The 27068-nt window shown below is 38.4% G+C and overlaps 1 protein-coding gene across 3 annotated transcripts in view; it reads right to left on the minus strand.

The window, feature by feature from the left end:
• Positions 1–4307: 4307 nt before the first annotated feature.
• Positions 4308–27068, minus strand: part of FAM171A1 (family with sequence similarity 171 member A1) — an 87100-nt gene continuing 64339 nt past the window's right edge. For 2 of the 3 annotated variants that reach the window (XM_057383245.1, XM_057383261.1), the window contains 4 exons: positions 26044–26220; positions 13033–13149; positions 10423–10537; positions 4309–9777 (listed from right to left, as the gene is read on the minus strand). In XM_057383245.1, coding sequence (XP_057239228.1) covers positions 8073–9777; positions 10423–10537; positions 13033–13149; positions 26044–26220 — 2114 coding nt within the window. In that variant the 3' untranslated portion in view covers positions 4309–8072. Of the gene's footprint in view, positions 9778–10422; positions 10538–13032; positions 13150–26043; positions 26221–27068 lie in introns of all 3 variants that reach the window. The other variant, XM_057383253.1, reaches the window with a different exon arrangement.

The raw sequence follows: 27068 nt of genomic DNA on the forward strand, positions 1-27068 counted from the left end.
TGGCAATAAGAAATACTGAGGACAGGGGAGCCCAAACTCCCAGGACTGTACAGGGATTTGTTGGATCTCACCTGTTGGATCAACCAGCAGGTGACTGTGCAGTAGTGGGCGGGGTTGGACCATCCTTTTCCTCGCTTCTCTGCGACTGAATAAAGACAGCCAAGCACAGATACTGTTTCACTCAAGCAGCCAGGCATAATCCAGACTTGTTTACCTACCTAGCAACACATATCAATTACATCCCCGTGAGCTGGTGATATATAATCCAGCATTCAGACAATTGGCATCATCTGATTAGTCTATGTGTTTTGAGTATTAAACACTGCAGAACAAAAGTACCTGAAACTTTTTTGCAGTCAYGGGACTGCTCCTACCTTTTCATACCACATTGAAATATTAATGGCATTTATAATTTAAAATGGATTTGGATTCCAAGTAATAATAAGAAACAATTTGCTGTAAACATTTTTAATCTTGTAAATTGGAAGCAAAACAGAGCCAATTTGAAAATTAGATAGTATTTCAGTGTTTTCCCAATTTTTCCAATTAATATGGACAAAAGTTATTGAGCAAATATATTTAGGCTTTGATTCACACAAGCATCTACTAGTACTACCTCACACTGTTTTTTTTTTTTTTAATTGACTGCTCTCTATGGTGAAAACTTAAGTACTGTCTTCCTCAATTGTGAATGAGAGGAAAGGGTAAAAGATTGAAAATACACAGAAAAAAAAGCACCAAAACACCTATGTGTAGTTGTTGCAGTTAACAGCATAGGCAGAAATTGTTAGGGAAGAAAATGAGCTTGAGATTCCGTATGTTGCACATCTGTGTCCATCTGAGATCACACCTCTGATTTTTATGGTTAGTCTCATCCACTTTATCTCTTTTTAGGCCCCCTTGCATACCATGCTTGGGGAGCTGCAGCCTCGCCTGCCCCCACAGCCCACATGCTGGTGGCCTGTATTGGCTGCACTGGTCAAACTGGGGGCAAGCACTCTCAAAATATCCCACTCTTTCTCCTGCACTGTCATTCAGCTTTGTTTTTTATTCCRTTTTAAAATGCAGTTCATACCTTACCTCTTCTATTTTACATCTTACCTTTGCACAGAACCATCTACCTCTCCATGGTGGTGCTTGCATTGGCAAGGACTGTGGGCTATACAGCACTGAAGAGGGTTAGACATTTACATGCATAGTGAAAAAATATCAGAGCATTAAAAATGTGTATGATAAATATAAAGCTTTGTGCTTAAAGGTATAAGTGATAAGGATAGACATTCATCCTGTTATTATTGCTAGTAGAGATTTCAGTTTTCTGAAGCATCTGTTTTTGATGATTGTTGGAAGTAGGATACAAGACTTACATTTAACACAGGTTCAGACCGCTTCCTGCACTGCTCACTTCCTCAGTTCCTGGGGTCTCTATCCCCAAAAGGTAAAAAGATATTTAATGATCAGAACTGACAATTAAATAATTATTACAAATACATACATATTTTGCATTTTTATGTCTATTTTTATTCTAAAACCCTTCTCAAACTGTGTATGTGAAGGAGAATTAGTGGTGACTGATTTTTTGGCAAAGATGGTGTTGACAAAGGTGCTGCGGGAGCTCTGACCAATACTCAGCAACTACTTCTGTCCATCYAATCTCCAAATCAATCCAATTTACTCCTGTCAGCTCTACAATCAGTTCTCCCACTAGCCTTTTACACTTCCCCTATCAGTGTGCCTGCTGTTTCCTTCTCTTTGCAGGGAGGCTGCATGTACAGTCAAGATGCTTTATTTCCCTCATTCAGGATGAAGGGAGCAAGAGATACATGAATTACTCTTCATCCCTTGACCATTTCAGTAATTTTTCGAAAATTAATTTTTTTTTTTTTTTTGCCTGTTTCAGACAGTTCTTTGCCCCAACAAAAAAGAACTCTTCCTGGGACAGATGTGCCTTCTGGGTGATTAGAAACAGATTAACAACTTAGTTCAGGATGGTTCCACACCTATGACATGGAGAATGACATTGAATTAAGAAGTGTCTCACAGATATAGTGTCTTCCCTATGAAGATAGAGGAACACCACTCTTCAATTTTTATGCAGATTTTTTTTTAAGGTTTTAAGGTAAGATTTTACCATTCAGAATTTTAAAATTTTGTGCAAAAGAAAAGCCTCTGTCAAGAATGCAACAACTGCAGAGTAACTTATTTAAAATACAGATATTAAACAACTTTTAATCACAGAATTTATACATTGGGTCTAGGCTAGAAGGCAAGTGTGAATAAATCTTGTGGAAGTTGGAGGTACAGCAGAAACTTAGCATCAAGCATGGTTTTGACCTGCAATGTCAGACCACAAGGACAATTARGTTAATTAATACAAACCTTTATGGGCTCTCATGCCAGTTCTTCCAGTCAGTCTGGATGAACGACCTTCACTTCACCATTGCTTGATGTTGAAATGCTGAAACCAGTATTTAAGCCAGCTTTTCTATTAAATGCATTTAYTGACATACATGTGAACGGGTATCCATGCACGTGTGCATGAACCTATACACACACATTTATGTAGGTATACTTTCAAGGGTTTCAAAGAATGAAAGATCAAACCAGCTCTCAAGAGAAAAACATTTCTCCTTGGGGAACCTGGCTATCATGTCTTGCTTTTTTCATTTTTATTGGGTTATTTAATACAGGATTGCAGAGTATTAAATACAAGTTTGAGCAAATGACATAGATACAAAGGAAGCTTGCCCTAACCAACACCAAAAAGTAGCTTTACTGAAAAATCTAATTGTCACATTGTATGTCCCATTGATGTGTGGCCKCATAGGATGGCACAAAACTGGAGGCGGGATCAGGGAGCTGGGTTTATAGAAGAGACATTCCTTGAAGAGAGGGAGAGGAGCCAAGGCCCATAGCCTCTCTCATCTCCAGGTTTTTTAAACTTCCTCCCACTAAATCATGAAAACCCTTGAAAAAACAGTGCTTGTAACAGGACTCCCTTTRAACAAGCTCTTTAAGCTTTGATGCCCAACATCTCTTGCAGCAGACCAGCCGTTCCTTTGAAAGTGAGATTCTCATCTCACAGCATTATTTCAAGCACCATTTCCTATCTTTCAAGTATAAAACTGGCAGGAGCATTCTTCAGTTGGGTTTATTGAGGAGTATTTCTAGTCATGTGACCACGAAGTCCTTCTCTACATAATTACAAAAATAACCTGTAAACAAGTATTTCATTTGTACATCCCTGTTGCCATCACATTTTCCTTGATGTGGCTGTAAATTTCTAAGGCAGAATAGCTATTTAAAAACCAAGCACACTAACTGGAACTGCTCATTTCTAGAAGAAAAGCACATAAATAAGAAAGAAATACTTTTGTTAAATGGTAATAGACCATGCCACAGTTTGCAAAGGAATAACCTGTGGATACCAGAGGATTACAGCTGAAAAGAACTAGATACCCTTCTGTTACTACTGACAAATAAAAGACAGTACCTGATCTTGATTTAATAGTTGGAATTACATGAGTGATTATAATAAAAAATGCTCCTCTATTCTGACAGCTGCCTATTTGTTTACCCAAAGCTCTAATTCCAATTGCTTTACAGCATGGAAATGAAAACATCAGAGTTGATGAAAATATAGTATGAGTCTGTATCTATCATGGCATATGATATAGCATAATATATATATTATAAATCATAGGTATACACACAGACAGACACAAAATAACAGTAAGGTTAGCATTATGAGTAAGGTTAGTGTTGAACCTGCCAGTTTATCTGTCTGTAAGCAGAGGAACATGAAAAGAACAACTGAGTTGCTCCTATTTTTCTCAACTTTGGAAAAAATTATTAGCTAAAATGGTTTTTACTTTATTTTAATCTAAACCCAAGGTGSTATTCACGATGCAGAATACAGAGCTATCAGTGACGATGCATTTTGATTTGAATGGAGATGTCATAAGATGAATACTCTCCCAGCAAAGAGGCTGGGCAAGATCTCTGAGCTGACAGAGAACTCTGCACTTGGACTGACAGCATGGCCAGGAAACAACTGAMGATCCTGTGCCAGCTGCCTACTGGTGTTACTGAAGCTGTTAACTGGGCTTACATTGAAATGATGAATTGTGYTTCACGGGACGTCTGGAGAGACAGTTCACCACCAGGTGGCAGACACCACAACTTGAATTTCAAATACTAAAGAGACCCAAACGGAAGCACTTATTCAGAAAAACCTTATCTGTCACGCATTTTAGGAAAGTAAACACTCTTCTGCTTTGACAAAGGCCAAGTATGTACTGCATGAATGCTACCATGCCCCAAGTTACACACTATTGATAGTTGATTATTGTGTTATAATAATTTTTAAGAATTGATGAATTCTTGTTGGTTAAGAAAAAAAAATATAGGCGTTTTTGGTTCACTGCAGAATTTCCTAGACTAAGGGTAAATATCTAATCCAGCACTTGTTCATTTATGCTTGTACTATTCTATAGGCTAAACCCTACATAGGACATTTATTTCTTAACAATTTCAACCATATTGGTTTAGAACAGTGAAGTAAGATTGGTCCCCTAGAGTATTCATAGATAGAATGAAGGGCAGAAAATGAAAATATTGCCMAGGTATTTCAAGAGTGCTCAATTCACTCTACTAAAGCTACTCAGTCCTCCCTGTAACAAAGAAAAGCATGAGSAATTTCCAAATGGTGGGCCTTCCTTTGTAATCTGTTCATCTCAGATCAGTACCACAATTTTGTATGATTTGTGTAGCATATTAGATTGCAAACACTGAGTGAGGCAGTACCCAGTTTTTGTCCCTGTATCTGCAGAGGGTTTCACATGATGGTACCCTGACAAAGCACTTAATCAAATAATAAAAAGTCTTTATCACAATAAGTAAGGTACTTTACAGATTAATAAGCTTTGAGAAGCAAGCATTTGAGCAGGAACAAAGTGGAAGCTGGGGGACAATCATGAAGTGAATGAACTCTTAATGAGTGTATTAACTCCCAAGAGTGCTAACATTTCAGAAAGTCTGTGATATAAATAGACCTGAATTTAGAAAATTTATTTTTAGTAATTTTTAAAGATCAACATATTTTTGTTAGTTTTGTAAGCTTTGTCATTACAAACWTTTACATTTTTTTCCTACTAGTATTTGCCATCAGAAAACAAGAAAACAATTGTTTTTCTAGTTTATCTTCTACATGGACTTGGAGCTGCTGATGCCAAGACCTATTCAAGTTATACTTTGTTCTCTGTGTTTTATATGCTTTATTGGAACTTGCTTCACTGTGCAACTGCAATATATAAGCAAGAAAATGTATAGTATTTTACTGACGTACCTTCCTCAGTATGTTTCTGAAAATTAAAACATAGAAATTGTCACAGGACTTTCAGATTAGGCATGGCATATTCCAGTCTCAACCTGTTACCTGATCTGTGTTAACTCTATTCCTGTTTCATTTAGCAGATGGGCCAGGTGTGTTGGATACAGAGAAACACATTTCATAAACTATATATTCTGCAAAATTAAGYTATCACACCAATTAAAAAATGCCATTTTTGATTTTCAACATACACACACTGCTTTTGTTCAAATATATTTGCTGTATTAGGACCACAAATCATCAAACCATCAAATGAAATGTTTTGAACATAAAACCAACACAATTAAAGAAACAAACCACTGCAATTTAATAGCAACAATCTCACTTTACAAGATAGCAACGATGGAAACTTTGCAAWGGAATGTGAAAAAAGAATGTAATTAAAAATGACATCTAAGACAACAGAAAATTTGAAATTAAATAGCACAATAATTCTAGTATGCAGAAGTTTTATTCAGAATGTTTACTTATGCAGCATTCTGACTGATGTGACACTGTATTACCAGCACTTACTGACATCTGATAAATACCATTCCTTTAAAGTATTTTTCTGTTCAGTGACCTTGCACAAACAATAAGAAACCCAGAGCCCAAAACCAGTTCACAGGTGGTCAGTACAAAATTCCTAAACAGGATAGGAAAAGACCTGGCACGCACACACAATGAGCAAAACATAATTTACTGCTAATATGGTGATTTCAATATTCAATGCACTCCACAATATTTTAGATTTCTTTTACAACATATACCACTTTCAAACATGAATCAAAGCAAAAGGTGATGTAGCTTTGTGGATGGAAAGGAGCATTGACCTGGGAACTAGGGAATTGGGATTCAATTCCTGGGTAGAGATCAGATTCCCAGGTAAGACATACAGTGAGATGGAAATTACAAGATTCACTTCCTATGAAAACCTTGAGATCTACTGAAAATAAAGCAATGAATGTGAGTTGGGGCTTATTAAAAATTAAATAGGAACTACATAGCACTTWAATCACTTTGGAGATTACTTAATTACTAATTTTAGTAAGCATGACTGCTGCTAATCTGCATAAAAATAACAGAATGAAACTTGATAAATGGAATGTATATGAAGGGTTCCACAAGAGTGGAAGTCACATACTTCCTCTTCTTTGAACCCAATTCATGAAAAAGTGAGAAGAGTGCAGTAAGTCTGAGTACCCACAGGAATCCCAGGAAGAAAACTGGCCCACAGGAAGAGTGACTCCACAGGGAGTTTTGGTGATACCAGGATTTCATTTCCAATGTCTTCAGTGATACTTAAGCAAATAATTATGTATTTATCAAAATACAGAGGATGCTTTTCTGAAAARGGGTCTAAATTTCAGTATTGACTTAAGTTCATGAGAGCTGCAAAAGAAAATAAATCACACAAGCATAAATATGAAMAGGAAAAGTGAAATCAAAGTATTTTTTCTTTTTAAATAACATAAAATAATGTAATAACCACTAACAGAGGAAAAAATCCACRAAGATACTTTTTGCAGTTTATTTTCAATTATAATTTTTGGATAACCAAGCAGCTCTGTATGGAAAAAAAGCACAGAAGAGTAATTCTGGCACTTTTGGATAGTACATTTTTTTTCCCCTCAAATTTTTCTAGACACATTCAGTCCACTTGCTCGGTCCATAGTCCATTTTATATGAGCATGAYTAGCTCATGTGATTCCAGAGGAAACTAACAATATATACAGTCAATGAAACTATCTTCTTGGCTACTCTGGGCCCTTTAAAATGTCTTCTAAGTCTATCCTGGCTAAACAGAATCCACAATATACATGATAGCTACAGAATACACTGTATTGAAATGAGAAATGCTCAGCACAAAATGGGACTCTTGGCATGCAGCTTAAAATAAAAGGTAGAAGTTCAGAAGTTTATAAAATCTCAAATGGGGTCAATTAAAAGGACTTAGCAAAAGAAGGGACTGTTCATTGTTACTGTAAAAAAGGCACTTTGAGAAAATGGGACCAGAATTGGAGGAATCTTAGTCGACACAAAGTTCAGTTTGGTTTCATAAAAAGGCTTCAATGCTAAGGGATGCTACTCAAGTTTCCTGCAGTTGTACATTAAAATAAATTGCTGAGTAGTTTTATAATAAAGGACATAAAATGTTTACAACCAACTTGTAAAATTAAGAAAAGCATAGTATAAGCAAAATATTACTAAAAGCAGCAATGCATAGCCTTTCATTGAGATAATGCACAATTTTGGACACCATGTGTCAAACTCTTGTTTTTAAGATACTTTCAGTAGCATTATCAACATAAAATTGGCCTACAAAACAAAAGCTTTACCAGCTCCTATTCATAAGGAGATTGAGGTCATAAACCAACCAAAACAATTTGTCAGTATTTTCAACATCCTGGATGACCAATATCAAGTATATGGAATAACAATCACACTCTTTGTTCAGCTATCTCACTGGAGKCAGCTGTTAAATCAGAGGAATGATTTAAATTCTTTTCTAACATTTACACAGTAATGCATTTAAATTCTTTCAAATGTTGCTCACCACAGTTTGTTTTTCTCTTTTCTCTCCACAACAACAAAAAAAAGAAAAAAAAAGAAGAAAAAAGGAAAAAAAATATCAAGCACTTCCACAGAAAGGATATTTGGCAATTTTATATTCCACTGAAGGGTGGATTTTCACAATAGCTCACTTTAGATTGAAAGTCATTAGTGGTCTTTCCTCTCGTTTCTGCCAAGGACTCTTTTTATCTTCACCTTGGTCATCTTCTTCATCCTCCTCCTCATCATCATCATCATCTTGACCGGATGTTCCRTGTTCAGGACTAGTTAATGGCTCTGGTTTGGTATCCACAGTTCTGGTTTCCTCCTGCAGGCTGGGCAGCTGCACACCACTTCTCTTACTGGTGCCTTCTAGGAGGCATCGGAGAGCATTGTCCTCGGGGCTGCAAACTGCTGTTCCACACTCGCTGCCACTTTGGTCCATGTCATCCAAGTACACCAGCTGCGTGTAAGCCGTGCTATCGGAAGCCTTCCGCTCCCTCTGCTGGTGCTCCTGCACCGGGGGGTGACTCTGAGGTGCAGACAGATGATCTCCTCTTCCCTTTCGGGCAGATTTCGGTTCATTCATGTCAACACCAGAGTCCAAACTGGCATCGTTACTCCCATTCCTACCAGCTCTTTGGAGATCAATGTATGAATGTCTAACGTGAGCATTTGAACGTCCATCTAGAGAAACRAACCATGCTCGAGGATGAGGCAATGGCTTTCCACCTCCCAATTCCATCAAAGCCTTTTCTGTAAGAAGCTGCACTTCGCTATTCATTTGAGCCAGGGACGCATCATTAAGAGAGGCAGGAATGGAAATAGACTCAGACATGGAAGCATTTTGCTGACTCCACTCAGCTGCACCTGCATCTTGCAAATGCTGCTGAGATATTGCTTGGGATGCCAACTGCTGGGGCTGCAGCTGCTGGGTGGGGTGCGGGAAAAGCCGTGCGTGAGGGTTRGGAAGCTCAGCCTGAAGTCTTTCTAGATCAATCTGCTGGTCAGCTGGGACAACCAGGGGCTGGCTAACAAAAGGGTGCTCTCCGGGCAACTTCATGTAATGACCTGGGATGACCAGTGCAGGCAAAACCTTTCTGTAAACACTGTCATTGACTTGGTCAACAGAATTGCAGCAGATTAACTGACCTGGTCGAGGGAAAGATGTAGGTCTTTCAAGGTGATCAACTGAACGAGACATCATACAATCAGTAGGTCTGCAGTCCAGCAGCTCTTTTTCAGGGGCTGAAGGTGTGGGGTATATTTGTTCCTGAATATTATATTTACTTCCAGTAGCAATATGGTTCATAGATACTTGAATTTCTCTCTCTTGCTTTTCAAATAAAGGCTGAGACAGCATAGCATTGTAACTTCTCCTATACTCATCTTTAATAGGGGACTCATAGCCTTCAGCTGTTTCTGTCGATTTTCTTGCCTTTAGAGGAAARCTATCTGCTGATTTGTGGTAGTCTTTTCTTAGAGACCCACTGGGAGTYAGGTCATCCAAGGAAATTCTGCTCTTGTCTTTCTCCTTGTCAGAGAGCAGTTCCTCTCGGGAGCTGAACTCCTGGGAAGTACTGAAGGAGTGTTTGAGCATAGGTGTATGCATATCTGCTTCTCCAGTAGGTGATACCATCTCCATGTGGACAGCACTGATTAATTCCTTTGCCCCTGAGTTTTCAGCGTGTCCATTGCTGGCAACAGACAATCCACCTGGAAATTCTGACTCACGACGTGAAAATATTAAATTTATATGGGACATTGACGTTGCTTGATCCTTCTTAGAAGTGTCCAGTGCTGTCGAAAGTTGCAGTTTCTTATGATGTTGACGTGGTCTTAGACATTTTCTTCTATAAAARCCAGTAACAAAAGAAGTTATACAATTATGACTGTTGTGCACAGAAACAAGAGAAGCAAGTGTGTCTTAACAGAAGATTTTTAGGCAGTGATTAGTATTAGGGGAATTGAGCTTTTATTACATCAYCTAAAAATTAAAAGCTTATCCCAGCAGCGAAGATAAAATTAAGAATAACTAATGTCAATTGGGAAATATCTCAAGTACCAATTACAAATTGGAGTAAATGTCTGGAGAAGGCAAATATAAAATCGCTCATTAGCAGGCACTTACTGATAGAAGTTTAACATTCATTATAATGCAAGGCTAACAGAAAGATCATTTGCAAATGCCTAACAGGTACAATGACAGAGATCTTGAACCTAGGCCCATGTTTGATAGGAAGTTACAACATAGAGAACACAGGTACAGACGTGTGTGATTCATTCAACTACCACCCTACCAGGGGCAGGGATTTATATGCTGCATGGAACCAGGAACACAGGAAATTAGATCTCACTGTTTCTTTCTTTTTCAAGTRCCTGCTTGCTTTTTTCTTCCCCAAAGTAAAAATGGTTCAATACAAATGTTTTTAATTTCGTAAGCACAACAAAGCTTTTATTTTCAACGTGAACTAAGTAACCAGGATGTTGAATCTTACCTGCAATAATACAAAAGCAGACACAGCAAGACTAGAAGTATGAGAGCCATCCCTCCTAAAATTGCCAAAAGAAACATTGTGTGATAGCTGGTAATGTCGTGTGTTACAACGGGACCTGGAAGGTCAGAAAAGATAATTTAGACCTGYAATACCCTGCAAACAGGAACAACAGTCAAACACAGAGAGTAACACCTTCCCTTATTACCATGGTGCTAAGCAACACTGCTGCTCATAGCCCTGGTGCCTACTCAGCAGATCATCTCTGGAGAAGGGGGCAAGTTGTGGAGAAAGCATGTGCTGCTTTTCATGACTGGAAGTCCAATTAGCTCACTCTGTGGAAAAGCAGTTAGTTTCAATGGGAGCATGCATCAGTGAATGCTGCCTTCCAGGTCCTAATGCTGACACCCTGTGCCAAAGCCCTCACCACCGCAGAAAATCCATCTGAGCATCTCCCAGCACTGTAATGCACYGAGCAGCATTGTGGGCAGCAAGTGCTCTTTAACATCTGTGGCTCTTCACACTAAACAGTACTGACAGTGCAGTACAGCATYCACTGGAAGATGTGCTGGTGCTCTGAAATCTAGAAAAAGCCAAGTCAAGCAGATCTTCAGTAGCCTTAAAACACAGGCCACTGGTGAAAGTGTTGTAACTCCAGGTTTAATAAAGCTGAGTACATGTTCTAACACACAAAGGGATGCAGACATGTAGACAACATCTGTTCACAATTATGCATGTGTGACCCTGTTGGTGTGTAAAATCCTTATGATAATTTTGAAATAAAGATCCCAATTTTCATCTGCAGGCAAGAAGGTAGAGCACCAGCTGGCAGACTAACATGTACTGTGTTACAGTATGATGCATGTACTGTGAAGAACAGCAAACTCAGCCAATTTGGAGGTTCCAAGTCATAAGGTTTGCAAAATATCATCTGGGGATCTTGAGTGGTCTGTAGAGCCTGGGATACAAAGCTCATTTTTGTCCATTTTTGAGATAAGAAATTGAAAAGATTCAATTAGGAGATAAAATATGCAAAAATACATTAACTCATTAAAAGTAAYATAAAATATATTGCATTTGGGAAATCTAAATATTTATACATTCTGTCCCACCACTAGCTTTACGTAAGTGATTGTTACTGTTGCTTAAGGACATTAAGCAAAATGAAGAACAGATAAATCACTTGAATTTTTCATGAAAATATTACTCCCACTGAATGAAGTTTTAGAAACTCAGATCTAGTTACAGAGGGAAAGAAAAGTAAAATACAAGTAGAAACTCTGCCATACAAGTTAAACCACAGGCACAAATAAGCTTTCTCCAGTTAAGAGTTACAGGCATTGTAACCTTAGTTACAAGCACAAATTCATGATGAGTGTAACTTCTTTGCATTCYGGGACAGAGCTGTACTGGGAAATGTTTGGCTCAGAGCAGTTACTTTTTCTTCAGGTAGAATTATTTTATAGAATTCCATTGAATTTAATATGATAGCTTCTATTAAATATATAGATATTTAGATCTGCACCTGCCTCTAAAGTCTGTTCAGCAATGAATCAGCTGAATATCMCAGTGTTTAATATTTAGTATTTAATAGACACTCAAATAAAAAGCTTGCGTATTATGAAACAATTTCATGATATGTATGAGCAGATTTTAAAACTTGTCCTCGTGTAAGAGTTTGTTTTGTGTATTATAGGTAGTTTATTGAGCTTGCACAGCCAAGGCAAGCATGTTTTCTATTTTCAGCTGGAAAATCTAATAAAGAAAATCTTAAGGAATTCTAGGTTGTTTCTTTTTGATCGATTGACTGATTAATTGATTGATTGATTATCTTTTTTATAAACAGAGGTATCTCAGATTATTGGTGGCTGATAAACTAATACCAAGGAATCTGAGGCAGCCACAGAAAAAAAGGAAGCAAAAGCTGCAGCATTAATACTCTTCACAGACAGAGAAGCACATGTAATTAATGCCTAGTTCAAAGCCATTTTCTACAGTTATCTCAAGAAGTTTGCAGATGTCAACCAGCTCTGTACTAATGCCACTGTAATACACTTCCTGCCACTTCTGAGCTAAGCTAAACTGTAAATTTATCAGTCAAGATGACGCAAAGCATAACTCAGGGCAAAATGGGCATCTTCGGTTCAAAAGGGAAAAGGTGCCAATCAATCAATCAATCAATCTATCGATCCATGCATCCATCCAATAGTAAATGTTTAACCCAGAATAAAGCTGGTTTTAGGTGAATCCATATCTCCCAAGTTTCTGTACAGAAACTTCACAGCACCTGTTTTTCCTACCTGCTGGAACACCAACACATTGATGYTATGACTTCCCTAATTTTCTAGCAATGGCTCTGCTAGGCAATTGTGACATAAATACATCAAAGCAGAAACACTTAAAAAAGTTCCCCTTTGAAATGACACAGGTATTTTGAGCACCAGGATTGCCYCACATAATCCCCAAAAGATTTTAGCCCTTTACTTTCAGATTTCTGTTTTCTAATAATCCATTATTGATCAAGCTGTGGTCATTCTGAAAAATAGAAACATTATATATGAATAAATAATTACCCAATGTTGCAAATCTCAGTAAAATSCAGTTCCATCCTACCTGGGATAGTAGGTGACATAGCTGCAACCCAGTAGCCCAGYTGAGGTGCAATATAAGTCCAAGTCAACTGATTTCCTTCTTGTTGCACAATGCCCAAACTACTCTTCAGCCATGTCCCTGTAAATGCAAAAGGTGTAGGAAGATGTTACAGATGTTACTTCTGCAAGCAAAGGAAAATCAAGCAGTAACAAAAACTATCCCTGCAGGGAGCAGGGACTGTATGGGCTGACGTGCTAAGTTGTGCCTTTTGGTCACCGGCATTTGAGGGCTCCCACAAGCAGTCATCCCCTTGGCTTTCTCAGAAGTAAAAAAACCACAAACCCCAAACCGTTAAGTTTAAATAAAACTAATGAATCTTCAAAACCTGTAAAAAGAAAATACTGTCATAYTAGATTCCCCTATTTTTGAAGAAGGATATTCCTGAAGCTGATGAGATATAGATAGCCCACTTCAAAAATGTAGTTCAAGAGACATCACATCTCTCTGAGCACCTGTGAGTTCTACACACCAYCTTTCCACCAGCCCTGGCTGTCAGTTCTAGAAGACAGAGGAAAATGTTTCCTCAAAATAGTTTCCCTATACAGAATGCATTTTATGAATGTTACTGCCAATGACTAGAATTACATTGCACCATCACTTCAATTAACTTCATTAATCATTCAGAATCTGTATCATACCCCCAGGAATACTGTCTGGTAACAGATGATGAGTTTTTTTAAAAYATGTTTCTCAAAGGAAACAAAATAGATTTTTTCACAATGATGAAATGATAATTTCAAAATAAGTAAGACCAACAATTTTAAGCAGTGTATTTAAGTTCTTGTAACGCCTAAATAGTCCAGATCGACCATCTGCACTAGTTGAGAGTTGTTCTACTTCCTGAAGATTAATTTTATTCCAAGAGTTATGAAAACCATTACAATTGAACCAACTGGATGCCTTTTTGTAATTCATTAAGACTCCAGATTCTGGGGCTGTAGGAGAAAAAAAATCACCTTAGTTTCTGTAATGATAACTGTCCAGAAGAGCAATCACTGAGAGACCACCCCGTGGTGCCAGGCAGTGTTCCCCAAAGCTGCAGACCTGGCTTGGCTTCTCCAGCAGGTGCCATAATAGAGGGCATAGGCTCCTTAAGGAGGTTCTTCCCATATTTTGGTAGCCATTAGCAGGATGCTGATGTGTGTACAGAGAAGGGATGAACACCTCTGCATTTCTGTAGTCAGCTCTGTTATTTCTGTGCAGAAAGGGGAACAAAGCTGTATTTCCCTTACTCAGCTTCAAATGCTCATTTGAAAGGCAAGCTGCATCATGTACTTGTGATTTTTCTTCCTTTAAATAATCCTCCTACTTGTAATTCCCAAAATGGTGCTTTTCATCAGACGTCACTCAGGACTAAGTAACARCATTTTGGATGACAGTCATCTGAACACTCAGCAGTGAGTACAGAACACAAAGAACAGATGCTGTGGCTGTGTTTGTCGTTTTTATAAAACATCCAAGATCCCGATGATTTCTTCTGTGTTCCTCAGATTATCTATCTTTGCAAACCCTCTACACATGAGAATGGCTTGAGTATCTGTTTTCTCCCTACTACTGSTTTTTACTATGTAAGACCACCATCTTAGGTTAATAATAAACCCACCTGAATACAGTGAAAGGTTTAGAAAAATACYTGTTTGAGAGGTGACTACTACTGCTAGACGTCAACTATATTTACAAAAAACCTGATTTTGTGGGCAACATGGAAAAAGAATTACTGATGTAATTATCTGTTTTCCAAGTATCATTTCCAGTCTGTACAGGGTAGCAATAATCTGTTATTTCATAAAGAAAGTCACACAAGACAAGTAATTTTGATTTAAAGTACTAGAAGGACCAAAATCTGTGTACATKGAATTGCATAAATGACATCCATAATTGTCGCAGCAGAACACCTTGATGTAGTCACTCCTCTACCTCTCTTGGGGAAACATTGTCAGGAAAAATAGAATGGAATTGTCTGCAGTTACGTATGAAATTTCTGTAAAAACCAGGAAAAGCAGAATTCTTTTTCTCCCCTAATATGGCCACTAACTCTTCAGATTCTCCATCCRTGAACTTTTGGGGAAGGTGATACTAACAGCCCTGAGGGTGAAAAATAGCCCTTATGGTTACAAATTGCATTTAGCTTTTCTCTAAAATGCCATTTGGTAAAAATTCTGTAACCTTGCAATTTTTCTTTTTCTGCAAGATATGGATGATGAGAACTATGCACCAACTATTCAAATATACAACACACATTTTATTTCACACATATGTGAAATAAAATTTTAGCAGAGGTAAAAACTGCTGATTAAAAAAAAATGTAAGGACGTGGGTGATGAATACATCGTATTTCCCATACTTTTCTTACCATCTCTAAGCCCTTTAAATTCGCACATGAGCAGAACGCAGATGTGATTTAGCGAAGTTCATTACCTTTCATGCTTATTTCTCCAGCTCTTCTGGAGCAGAAGCTATTACAGAATCCCTCACTAGGGGGAACTTGTGTCCAGCGTGCCTTWCCCACACGATGCCGCCAAGCCAAGGAACGCAGCGCTCCTGCCGCCTCCTGAAAAGCCTTTTGCTCAAAAATCTCCACAATGCAGCGATCAAGAAGCTCAGAGAGGCTGCAGGTTATCGCTGCGAGCAGAGCTCTGCCGCCGTCCTGCCAAACGAGCAGCAGCTCGGATTGCTCATGTTTTAGCAGCGACGGGAATCCCTGATTTGTAATGGAAGCACACGAGTCTCTACTGCACAAWCCTCAATCAGGGCTCACTGAGTTCACCCGTTCTTGCTAACCACTGCACATCCTCCAGGCAATGTGCTGGTCTGGATTAATGAAGGAAAAAATGTAATTCCCTCTCTCTCTTATGGATAGTTGAGAACTTCAAATGCGTGAAAGATGTATCCAATATTGGTCATCTTTAAACAAGAGTGATGCAGCTTTTGTTGTCCATACCCTAMAAATTAGTGTATTATGACAGAAAAGAAATACTTTTCAAACAGCACTGCTCCAAGTTCCTTTGTCAGGATGACACCAAGTGTGGATTCCTGTGAACCATGAGCATACACTCTCATTGTCAGTCCTTTTTTAATACCTTCATCATCCAACACTTTGGTACCAAATTTGCCTCTTAAACTTTCACCATCTCTTATCAAAAGTCCACTAATGAAGCAGAGCATCCTCCTACATTGTGGGAAGAAGAATGGGAAGAACTCCATCCTTCACAACAGCAGCAACAAATTTGAGTGGAAACAGCTGAAACACAAAGTCCTGTATTGCTTCTTTTCAGATCAAATAGCTGAAAGCCAACCTAGTATTACTGGGGGGAASTGACATACCTCCAGTATTCTGCAAATACATCAGAGCATTTCCAGGTCTCTCATATTTCAGCCGTCACAGGTTCTAATTTCCTGTTTGTTTTTTCAAATATCATTAAACAAGCAGTGTTCTTGTAGCTCCTTACATGCAATGCTTTGCTGTAATGACGAATGCTGGACCTTCTCTTGAGCAAAACCCAACTACACGGCAGTGACTGGCCGTGCTCCTCCCAATTCATGCTGCCTTAAGTGACCAAAAGTTCATTGCTGTGCAGCCTTGAGAATGAACTCCCTATCCTGCCTCCTTGGAGTGGAAAACAAGATGTTTTCCTGTTCTAAACATGGAGCTAATTACYGTCTGTGTCCTCACGTACTTGCTGCTGTAAGCAAAGGAGGAGACTGGGGCAGTGAATAAAGAACTTGGTCCTTTTTTCTATCTGATCCTGTGCAGTAGCCTGCAAATGGAAGGAGGGCAAGCAGCATTCATTCTTCCTGTGTTGTCAGGATTACAACTGCAGAACTAAGCAGGAARATTTAGAAGGGAAAAGAGATCTTACCTCTCTGTATGGCTGGGTTCTAACAATTTAATTTGTTATTCTCTGAATATCCGGTAACATCTACTTCTTCCCCCAACCAAGTCAGCAAAATCAATGAGCTTCACTGCTTATTAATATTTGAATGAGCTTCACTGCTTATTAATATTTGCATTTGATTTAAACAAAATAGCCACAAGTAATACAGGATTATTGAAAAAAATAAAAGCTCAAACCAGTAAAAAGAGCTGGATGTAATGGAAGTGGTCATTTTTGTTCAAGACTGTGTAGCTCCAAGGAAAACTTGTCAATGCCTCTTTGGAGGAGAAACAGCAAGCTCAGTGTAGTTTGTAAGCACTCCATGATTTGGGCCAATTCACCATTAATTCCCAAAGACTGTCTGGTGCTTCACGGAAAACTTCTATATATAGACACATTCTTGCTTATAGATCATTTTTACATTTCTCTTCCTCTTTTCCCTCTCTTGCTGCTCAGYGGAGCCAACATGCTGATCCAAGATTCAAGTCAGGGGAGCTGTCTCCTGGCTCAAACTAACGGTAGGGGGAGAATCTAGAAGTTTAACACTTTTCTCACCAAAATTGTACTGCCTGCTACTGACTTYTTGGAATAAATGGTGTGGTGTAATTTAACAAATTTATTGTTAATTTCTTCTTAAAAAGCTTACGAAGAATCTACCCATCACTCTTTCATATACGGAACTCAAAAGCAAGGTAAGAAAACACAGCAAAGAACATAAAAATCAGAGTACCTTAAAGATACACAAATCAAAAAACAGTCAGATAAAGAAAGCTGAYCTCCCATCTGTCTGCAAAAATATCAGAGAAGTTCAAGAGTTTAGTAGAGCAGGAGAAAAAAATTCTGCTAGGGAGAAGCATCTTAATACTTTGCAGTAACTTTGATACTGATGAACACGCTTATTTATCTCAGGCAGCTTTTAGKTCTTGCCAGTGGGCAAGAGGGGGTTATGAGTAAATTTAACAGCAAAAAGTTTGCACATTAAATCTCTATTTCAAGTCACACTCAGCATGGAACAACACCTTTTTGTAATTTAATTTGGTTCACTTCTGAATCAGACTGGAAAATGGCACTTTCAGCAAGGAGAGTGTCTAGTTGGGCAGCTATTGCAGAGAAGCCACTGAAGAACAGCTATTCTAGAATATCCCCTGCACAATCAGGTCACTGCACTTATGGCTGGTTTGCCCAGAAAAGAGACACCCTGTTGTCTTCAAAGACATTAACTATTCAATGTGACGGTTTGCTGGAAGCAACAGCACGAATGGATCTACTACCATAGTCTAGACACATGATGCCTCTGAGTAACACATTGCTTTCATATTTTAAAGCTAGACTTCATTACTTAAAATTGATCTGTAGTGAAATCCAGGGAGTTGTATGTCCTTCTGGGCTCCAGGTGTGACTCTGCGTGCTGACAAACCCACGCTGCTCCCGCTCAAGCAAATGGCAAACAGTTCTGGTAAATGACTGTCAGAGGRGTGTGCTGCAGCCAGCAGCTTCCCCTAATGACAGTAATAAAGCCTAAATATTGCTTGTGTTTAGATATATGGTAGCTATGGTGGTTTATTTCCATAAATTACTTTTACATGTAAGCTTTTGATAGAAAATTCTTCCACTGATCAAATACTGTTTTCTTTTCATTTTCTTTCTTTTAATTGGCAATAGGATCATCCAATCCCACTCAAGCGAGGAACCAAAACATTTTATTTACAACATGAATTATTTCCATCCAATAGGTTTGACAAATAAGAGGATTTAATTAGTCAGAGAGCAAATTAAACATAATCCCATTATATGAATTTATTTTTATTCACAAGATTATCTTCCCTGGACAAAAGAGCTTTGGAAAGATAAGAAAGGTACTTTTAACCATACTGCTGAATAGCATAGATGTTTTAAATAAATATTCCTTAATGAGAAGTGCTTTTCTTTCWGCATAGATCTCTTTTGTGCTGTCTATGATGTCTCATAGGATTGCCCTGCTTGGGCAGAGAATCACGGTTAAACASAGATATACGTGTCAAAAGGAATGAGGCAGGTTGCTATCAGACAGTGTAGGACAGCAAAGGATATTCAAAACATACTAAAAGTGCTTCTAGAAGTAATTGATTTAGACACTGCAAGTGTTGTTATGAAGAGTTAATCAAGGGCAAATTTGTGAAAATAACTTCCTAAAGCATGTTATGACACACATAAATTGTAGCTTTTCATTCTACCAGTTGAAAGCTGCTTATCAGATTTCTTTTTCCAACTGAAAATCACCTCTAATCTGCATAAGGAGGGGAAGTTTTACTAGAGAGGGATGAGATTTTTGGCTTTACTTTTGCTCATTTTCTAAAAAGCTAAAAGCTGAAATGGAAGTTAAAAATTCCTTCCTGAATATTGGTAGAGCTTACTCTCTTCCTTGCCTTCCTCCCAATACACACGGGTTTAAAAATTCATAGTATTTAAGTTAATATTACAATTTTGTTTTCAGGGTTGCTAGGCAACATCAAAAAATAAATGTCCCTGCTCTGAGAGCCCATACCCTCATTATTCTTCCACTCTTACARAATTTGTTACACAACCCTTCCAGGGCTAAATCCTGCTCCTGTTCTAGCAGCACCACAATTATTTCATGAACTAAAAGGGAAATGCTTTTACCATCATACCTTGAAGATTTTGGCAAGGAAATCTAGAGTTCRGATTATTGTTTATGTCTGAGAAGCTATGTGGGTTTTGCCATTTCTTCTCATTTTCCCCCTTAAATCACCTGTCAAATGTTTAAAAAAAGAGCACACCAGTTTTCATTATTTAATAATCTTAATTAGATCTGAGCAGAAGGCAGGGCATGTCATACACAGAACTGCTTGCATGGCATTGGTCCCCTCAATATTTCCTTCCCAAAATGCCAGAACAGAAGGGACTTAATAAAGAAAATTACTTCCATACATAATTGCTAGTTAATAATTGTATTTCAAGACAAAAAGCTTAGTTACGCCTGCTGGACCACCATCCTTAGTTACAGGCACACGTGAAAGATACTGCCTTTAGAATTTGCTTTACCAATTATTAATCATATTCAGTTAGTTACTAACAAAATTATTAGAAAAAGTAACAAATAAAAACACATACACAAAACACTGTATGCCTTTTCCTTCCTTCAGCCTCACATCACACCCACATTCTGTTTTTATTTTTAAAACTGGAAGTGGAAGCAGAGGCACGCTGGCATTTGACCTGACAAGACTGCAGAGGAAGGCGTTCCCAGGTACTCCTCAGCCTCTTCCAGCCCCCTCCAGGCACTTCTCACTCCTGACTGGATTCCCACCAATCTCCAKGTCCTCTTCAACTCAGGCAGCTGCACAAGCACAAAGGTCTTCTCTCCACTTCTGAAGTTTTGACACCCACCTCTTCCCACCTTCTCCTGCATAGCTTCTGTAGGTGGAGCTACAGGGCCATCTACATGATATTGCATTATTCAAACCTGCTCCCAGAGGGCAGATRATTTGTTCCCAGTTTTATTTCTTTGACTACATATTAGTAGATTATTTGCACGAAGATAACTACACTTTGGCGCCAACCTGGTTCCTTCAATGTCCCCTTGAGCTCCACCATCATGCCACACCTCATCTGCTTTGCTACAAATGCAGCTTGGATGGGAAGAGGATCAAAAAAATCCATTAATTCACTTTCATATGTGCAAGCCACAATATCCATTTTGAAAACAGACATCAAGAAATAAGGACAACTATCTCATATGATCCAGAGGAATCGCAACAGTGAGAACGTACCTCAGTGAGCTACACTGTGAAGCAACAGAGGAAGAGCTTCTTTTCCTTTCCAATCCTGAAGTCTGTCTAATACTCTGAAATTATATCCACACCTATTATGTAGACATCGTACATGGTAAAAAGCTGAGTTTGGTAGCTGCCATTTCTATGGCAACACATAAAATATGAAATTTTTTGAGAGCTGTTAGTTAGAATTTGTATTCCTTAGTGCATTTCATTTTTAAGAATAATTTAAGCTTTCCAGCTGAGATTAAAAAGGAAGTCAAAATCAAATAGTCAAGSAATTTTTAAATGACAGAAATAGCTTAACCTTGAACTTTGGTGGTTTTCACCTTTGCAAACAAACTACCATATTACCATTGAATCTGGTCTAGAACCATGTGTTCTGGATATGATTATACTGAACTCAAAATCTGGGGGCAAGGAATGTGATTTCTTGAGCACATCCAATTTCTTATGGAAAACCCACTAAAAGTCAAGGAGAAGTGCAAGAAGTTCCAGGCCCTGCAGCTGCATACAGACCAAATGCAGACCATCTCTCCAAGGTCACAAACTCACAACCCAGGGTCAAGTCAAGTGAGAGACTGCAAACATTTCTGTTCAATAATTATTTTCTGTCACACAGAAATGTGACAAAATGTGTCACACAAAAAACGTAGTGGCAATCAGAAATTAATCAAATTCACAACAAAAAGAAACATGTTTTATTTTTAAACTATAAAACAAGCTTTTCTTTGGGTGGATTATCAYTGCTACCACATGGGAAGCTTAGATCCAAGATTTTTTTAAATCTTATTCTCAAACAATGCACAGTGAACTAGACAAGTATATGTACAATAATCTGCTTACATTTTCTGCCTGACAGTAGCTGTCGCTCTCTCCTTATAAACACTATGAACAAAAAACAAGCATCATTTCACCTCTATGAAATGCAGCAAAAATACTGCAGTCAAGTTTAAGCAGGCACCAATACTGCTTACACACAAGTATATCCTCATAACTTGAGCACAGAAAACATTATCTTGATTTTGCTGAGGAAGGAACATCTGGAAATTCTGATTCTACAAAAATCAATACAAATGTCACCACTGACAGAACGTCTCCCAGAAAAAAACAAGTACCAGACTTCTAAATGCATTTAGAAATCTATTATGGCTTAAAATRCAGACAGAAAGCACCAACCAGGAACAGCAGGGTGCTTAAAGTATTGTGTTTTATAAAGCTATAAAGAGTTCCCCAAGATACTTTTCTCCATATTCTGCCATCACTTTACATGAACACATGGTTGAAATTTCAGGGACTGGGGAAACATCCTCCTCTGCAAAGGAGCCAGTCATTTAAAGACAACAAGGTCAAGTCGAAGATGCACACCAAGTGTTTGGGGAGAAGGAAGAACAGAGACTCAGTATTCTGAACTTCATTTACCCATAGTGCACAAGAAATAATACATTTTAAGGAGGAGGAACAGCAAAGGTTTAACCCTTCCACTCCAGAGTCCTTTGCCACACAACTGAAAACAGGGTTGAAAATATTTTCCTGTTATTTGATGGGATTAATTAACTAGCAGATGCAAAATATTAATAAATCTAATTTTCGTATTACGCACACTGGAATATTTGTTAATATTTTAAAGTCCTTTGTGCAGCTTCAGATGTGGATCTAGAGGTGTAGGTGCAACATAATGCCTTCTTACCACATGGAATGAAACTGAGGACTTAAAACAGAAAATACTGGACTTACAGTTTTGCTCACTGAATCCAACGAAAACCAGACACCTTAACATAAAACACAAACCATTTAAATGGGAGCTAAGGAGAATAYAGCTGAGCAAGTGCTGTGTTATTCAGTCCAGCTGGTGGAAGCTGGAGATGACACAAGAGATCAAGGGATCTGTGGTATTTCTGACTGTAGAGGATAAGGCTAGAAGGAAGTTTTGAACAGAAATTTGGTGTCCAAGAATAGAGAGATTAATTATACTGCAGTAAATCCTACTGACATCAAGGCAAATATACATTGAAGAAGTCATGATCTCAAGCATCTGTTTATAAGTTAAGAAAAAAACGTTTTTCAGTCCCCTCAGATTTTGAGAAATACATCACAGCACTTGTTAGGAAAAAAMCTCCAAATCCCACGAAACCCCACCAAACACTCCTGATTATAGAAATGAGAATCCCTGTCTCTATGTTTAAACCTGCAAATGCATAYTGTGAAATAAAATCACTGTCCCACAGTAGTGTGAAACACAAGACATGGGTATGTCCGCAGCRTAGAGTGATTAAGCTGCATTTTAGCATGTAATGTCCCCATAACATAAATGCATCTGGGTTTATTATTACCAACACTAAGAAATGCTGCAGGAAACAGTGGTGGACCAACACAAGAATAAGGTTACATGTATTTGTTTACCCTGAAAACATCTCCAGGGCATCAACAGCTGATCTTCATTTTATTAACTATTCAAAATGGTATTATTGCTTTAATTTGCTTGCTGTGCACACAAGGCAGTAGGTTTGTTTCATAATGGAAAATCTCATTTGGAACAGTATGAAATAGATGCAGCAGATTGTCTTATTTTGATGTCAGCCTGTTTTTTCTGGCTGCTTGTTTCATCAGTATCAGTGGAGCCACTCTCAGCCTCAAGCAGATTATGCTGCTTCTCCTCCTTCTCTCCCAAGGATAGAAAGCATGGTCATGAAAATACAGATTGTTTATGGTAAACATCCTAAAAAGCCATTAGTTATTTTTGGCTGCCATAAGATGCAAATGCGCCCCATTTTTGTGGAAAATACGAAAATCTCTGCACTTCCAATCAGATGCTTCTRGGTTCATATTAGTTCATCATGAGCTCAGCAAAACGCATGAGATAGTAAGGATTAAAATATATCTGTAGTATTTCTGTCACTTCTCCACGCCCTCTAAAAGTGAAAAATATTTCTGCTTTTTAGAGCAGAAATTTCAYACAGTAATGATGACAACCACATGGATCCTAAACAAGAACAATGGCTTGCACGAACAAGCGTCCAGTGTACTGCTAATCCACAAGGGAGAAGTGCTGTGTTAGTGCCTGGTAAGACAGTCATAGTCTTCTATTTGTGGCATTTACTCACKGTTCAGATAAAAGCATGAAAATTTAAGACACTGAAAATCTATTAAGGAGAGACCRAAACATAACCAGCACTGAAAAAAGCAGCCCTGAAATGAAAGACAAAATCAGAATAAAAAGGTTAGAGGTCCTGTCCTGACGCGGCCCAGACCTGGAAGTGCAAATGGGTTACAAAAACTTATCTGCCAGCTAAGGATTTCTCCACTACAGAGCCATCCCAGTCACTAGAGGGATGGGGAATGACAGGATACCACTATGTTCATGCTACATATGGCTAGTTTGACAGCCCTTAGGGTGCTAAAGTAGCTCGCATAAGATAGTGTGGCTGCTCTACTTATTAAATTCAGCTACTCTAATTTAAAGTGGTTGGGATGTGGCCAGAATTCTACTAGAACTGGCATGCTGCAGTCAGGGCTTAAAATGCATCTTTGTTCAACATCTTTGGTTGCACAGAAAGATGCTTACTTCAGCTAAGTGTGAGCTGGAGCCTGAGCATATCATCTTCAATACCTTCCTCTCCACGGCTTTGTGAAGCTAAGTGGTCTGACAAAGAAGCATTTTGTTTAGCAATCCTCATGCCTTCTCCTCCCAGTAACACAAGTGCTCCAGTAGTTTGTCAACTGAATCAAACAACGCTGGACTTGTCTCAAGATTGGGAGCCTCAAGCCTGCAACACTAATTAACTAACCCACATTAATATATACKAATATATACTGCACACAATAGGGTAACTAGCTCTCTATATACAAAAGTAAAAACCATATTCCATACTAAGAGCTTTTGTGGCCTCACTGCAGGGGTATGGAAATTTGGCCACAAATGAGAAAGCTCCATAATCAAAATCAGAACCATTTACTTGCAATGAGTAACCAGCAACGAAACAGGCTGCAGCTCTAGCACAGCTGACAGGAAGRGTTTGGGGAAGCACTGCTTCTTGTGGAGAAAGTAAACGTGACTCAGTCTTCCCCATCTTTTTCTTTTAACAAGGGAAAACAAGAGTTTCTAGAAGAATTATTCAGTTTCAGGAAGAATGTAGTGAAACATTGCCAGGACAGTACAAGGGAAGAGTCATTTCAACTGTCAAGGGAAAAGCCAAATCCATTATCTGCACTCTTTTTCTCTGATTCCACTTTATATCATATTCAAATTTACCCTTCACTAAATCATACTGCTTTACTCTCTAATACAAGCAACTTCTGACAGAAGATTCATAGGCATGCTATTTGAAAATACATCACTTTTTTCAGCAAACAGAGGCAGGAAGGAAGCAAAAACATTATTCCCCCTTCACCTCTCTCTTCCTCCCTTCCTCCAACACGCTACTCTCATGCTTGTTGCTCTACTTCTGGGTGTGATCACCAACTGTCTCAAAATATTTGCCTCGCAGGACAAACCCCACTGATTGTCTATACAGACCCATATTTCTGGCTCCTTTTTCTCTCAGCATCTGCCYTTCTCACTGTCCATTTTTCTTAACAACCATCTGGCACATACTTCAGAAGGACAATAAATGAAGGGGATCACCAAGACCAGACATGCACTCCCTCACCCTTTAAACTTTGATGCTGTAAAGAAGCCCAGTACAGTGCACCAGCTAGCAACAAAATAAAGAAAATAAATACAAAAAGAGAGCCAAAACCACATATTTCTGGGAAAATTCCTGTTCACAAAGGCACACACTATTCTGCAATATAAAATCCTGAGTGCATTTTACAGATTTTATTAATTAGTCATTCTGTCCATTTAAAACGTTTCATGAATTTTTCTTTTTAAAATTTTATTTAAATCATTTACATGTACTTTCCTGACAGAATTAGAAAATCTCAAAGTGATTTACAAAAGAAGTCAGTACTATATTTCCTATCTGGCAGGCAGGAAACAGAGCTTGAGCCAAGAGAGGGACCCAAGGTCMGACAGCTGGCTGCTGGCAAAGATAAGGCAAGTTTCCATTTCTATACATTTCCAATTCAATCCTGTAGTAAGTATGTCTCTCTTCTTCTTAGTCTGTGAGTGAAATACAGTTCTCTCAAGTTTTCAAATAAAATATTTAATAACTAAAAAAATGGTACATTTACAAAAAAATTTTGTTTCAAATTGTCACACAATGCTAGTCAAGTATATTTGCATATATACCATACATTACTCGATCAGTAAAACTCAATTGTCTCTTCTTTTGGATAGAAAACAAAAGTCATCCAGGGAGGCACAATGAGATGTTACCTACCAAATTTTTGGTCAAACCTCCATGCTGGAACGTGTGCATTGTGTTTCAAGTTGCTGTTTGCTGGCAGAGGCACTGTTACATAGATGGGGCCGTTCACAGGGACGGGGGTCCCATCGCTGCTGTGGAGGTGGACGCTGACGGCAGTGACAGGGGTGAGGTCATACCTGGTGCTGTTTCCTAATGAGAGAGTGAATGAACACTGAGACTACACAATGTACAGAATGTAAGGGATACCTGGGTGGTTCAATACCGCAGTACTGCATCAACAATATTCTCAAGGGATGGTAACAGTAATCTCCTCCCTGCCTTTCAAAAGAATCTCCAACCAACCAACCAGCCAGCCAACAAAAAACTCTCCCCCTGCCAAAAAAACCAAACCCAAACCACAAAATCCAAGGAAGATGTATATGATCTATTTTTCACTTAATTTTGGAAAATGTGAAGACAAAAAAGCTACAATGTAAACATCTCCTGCATATAGTTTTTCATTTTACATAATCTTAAATAAATATGTGTAACACAGCCATAATCATGGCAAAAAAAATTATCTCACAATTCTTTATTATATCCTCAAATGYCCACATTGTTAATTAACAAACACCAAAATAAACAGTGGCACCTCACAAGTGATCAGCCACATGTTTAAAAACACCAGGCTGCATTTCCTTTGGCCTTTCACTGAAATAACCAAGCTAAATGGATTATTAGGATATACAGTGTTATCTTCCTATCCATGTAAGACAGTAATTATTCTTCATGTTTAAACTGCATGCCAATGAATGTTACTTCATGACAACATGCTTTAAAAAGCGTTATAACCCTTCAATCATTTAATCAAATGAATCAATGACAAGGATAAATGTCCCAAATGAAAAAAAAAAAACCCTTGAGGTTTAAAACTGAGGAGATCTGGAGCTCAAAGCAATAGCATGAGTAGTTCAAACTGGAAGACATGGAAATTGCAGTTTGGCAAGGGGCTTGAGCCCCACAGTTGTTAAGATCACCATCCCTGCTGCCCCCATTGT

This window comes from Malurus melanocephalus, unplaced genomic scaffold (assembly GCF_030028575.1).
Source record: "Malurus melanocephalus ecotype Western Australia unplaced genomic scaffold, MMel_1.1 scaffold_14, whole genome shotgun sequence".
NCBI lineage: Eukaryota > Metazoa > Chordata > Aves > Passeriformes > Maluridae > Malurus > Malurus melanocephalus.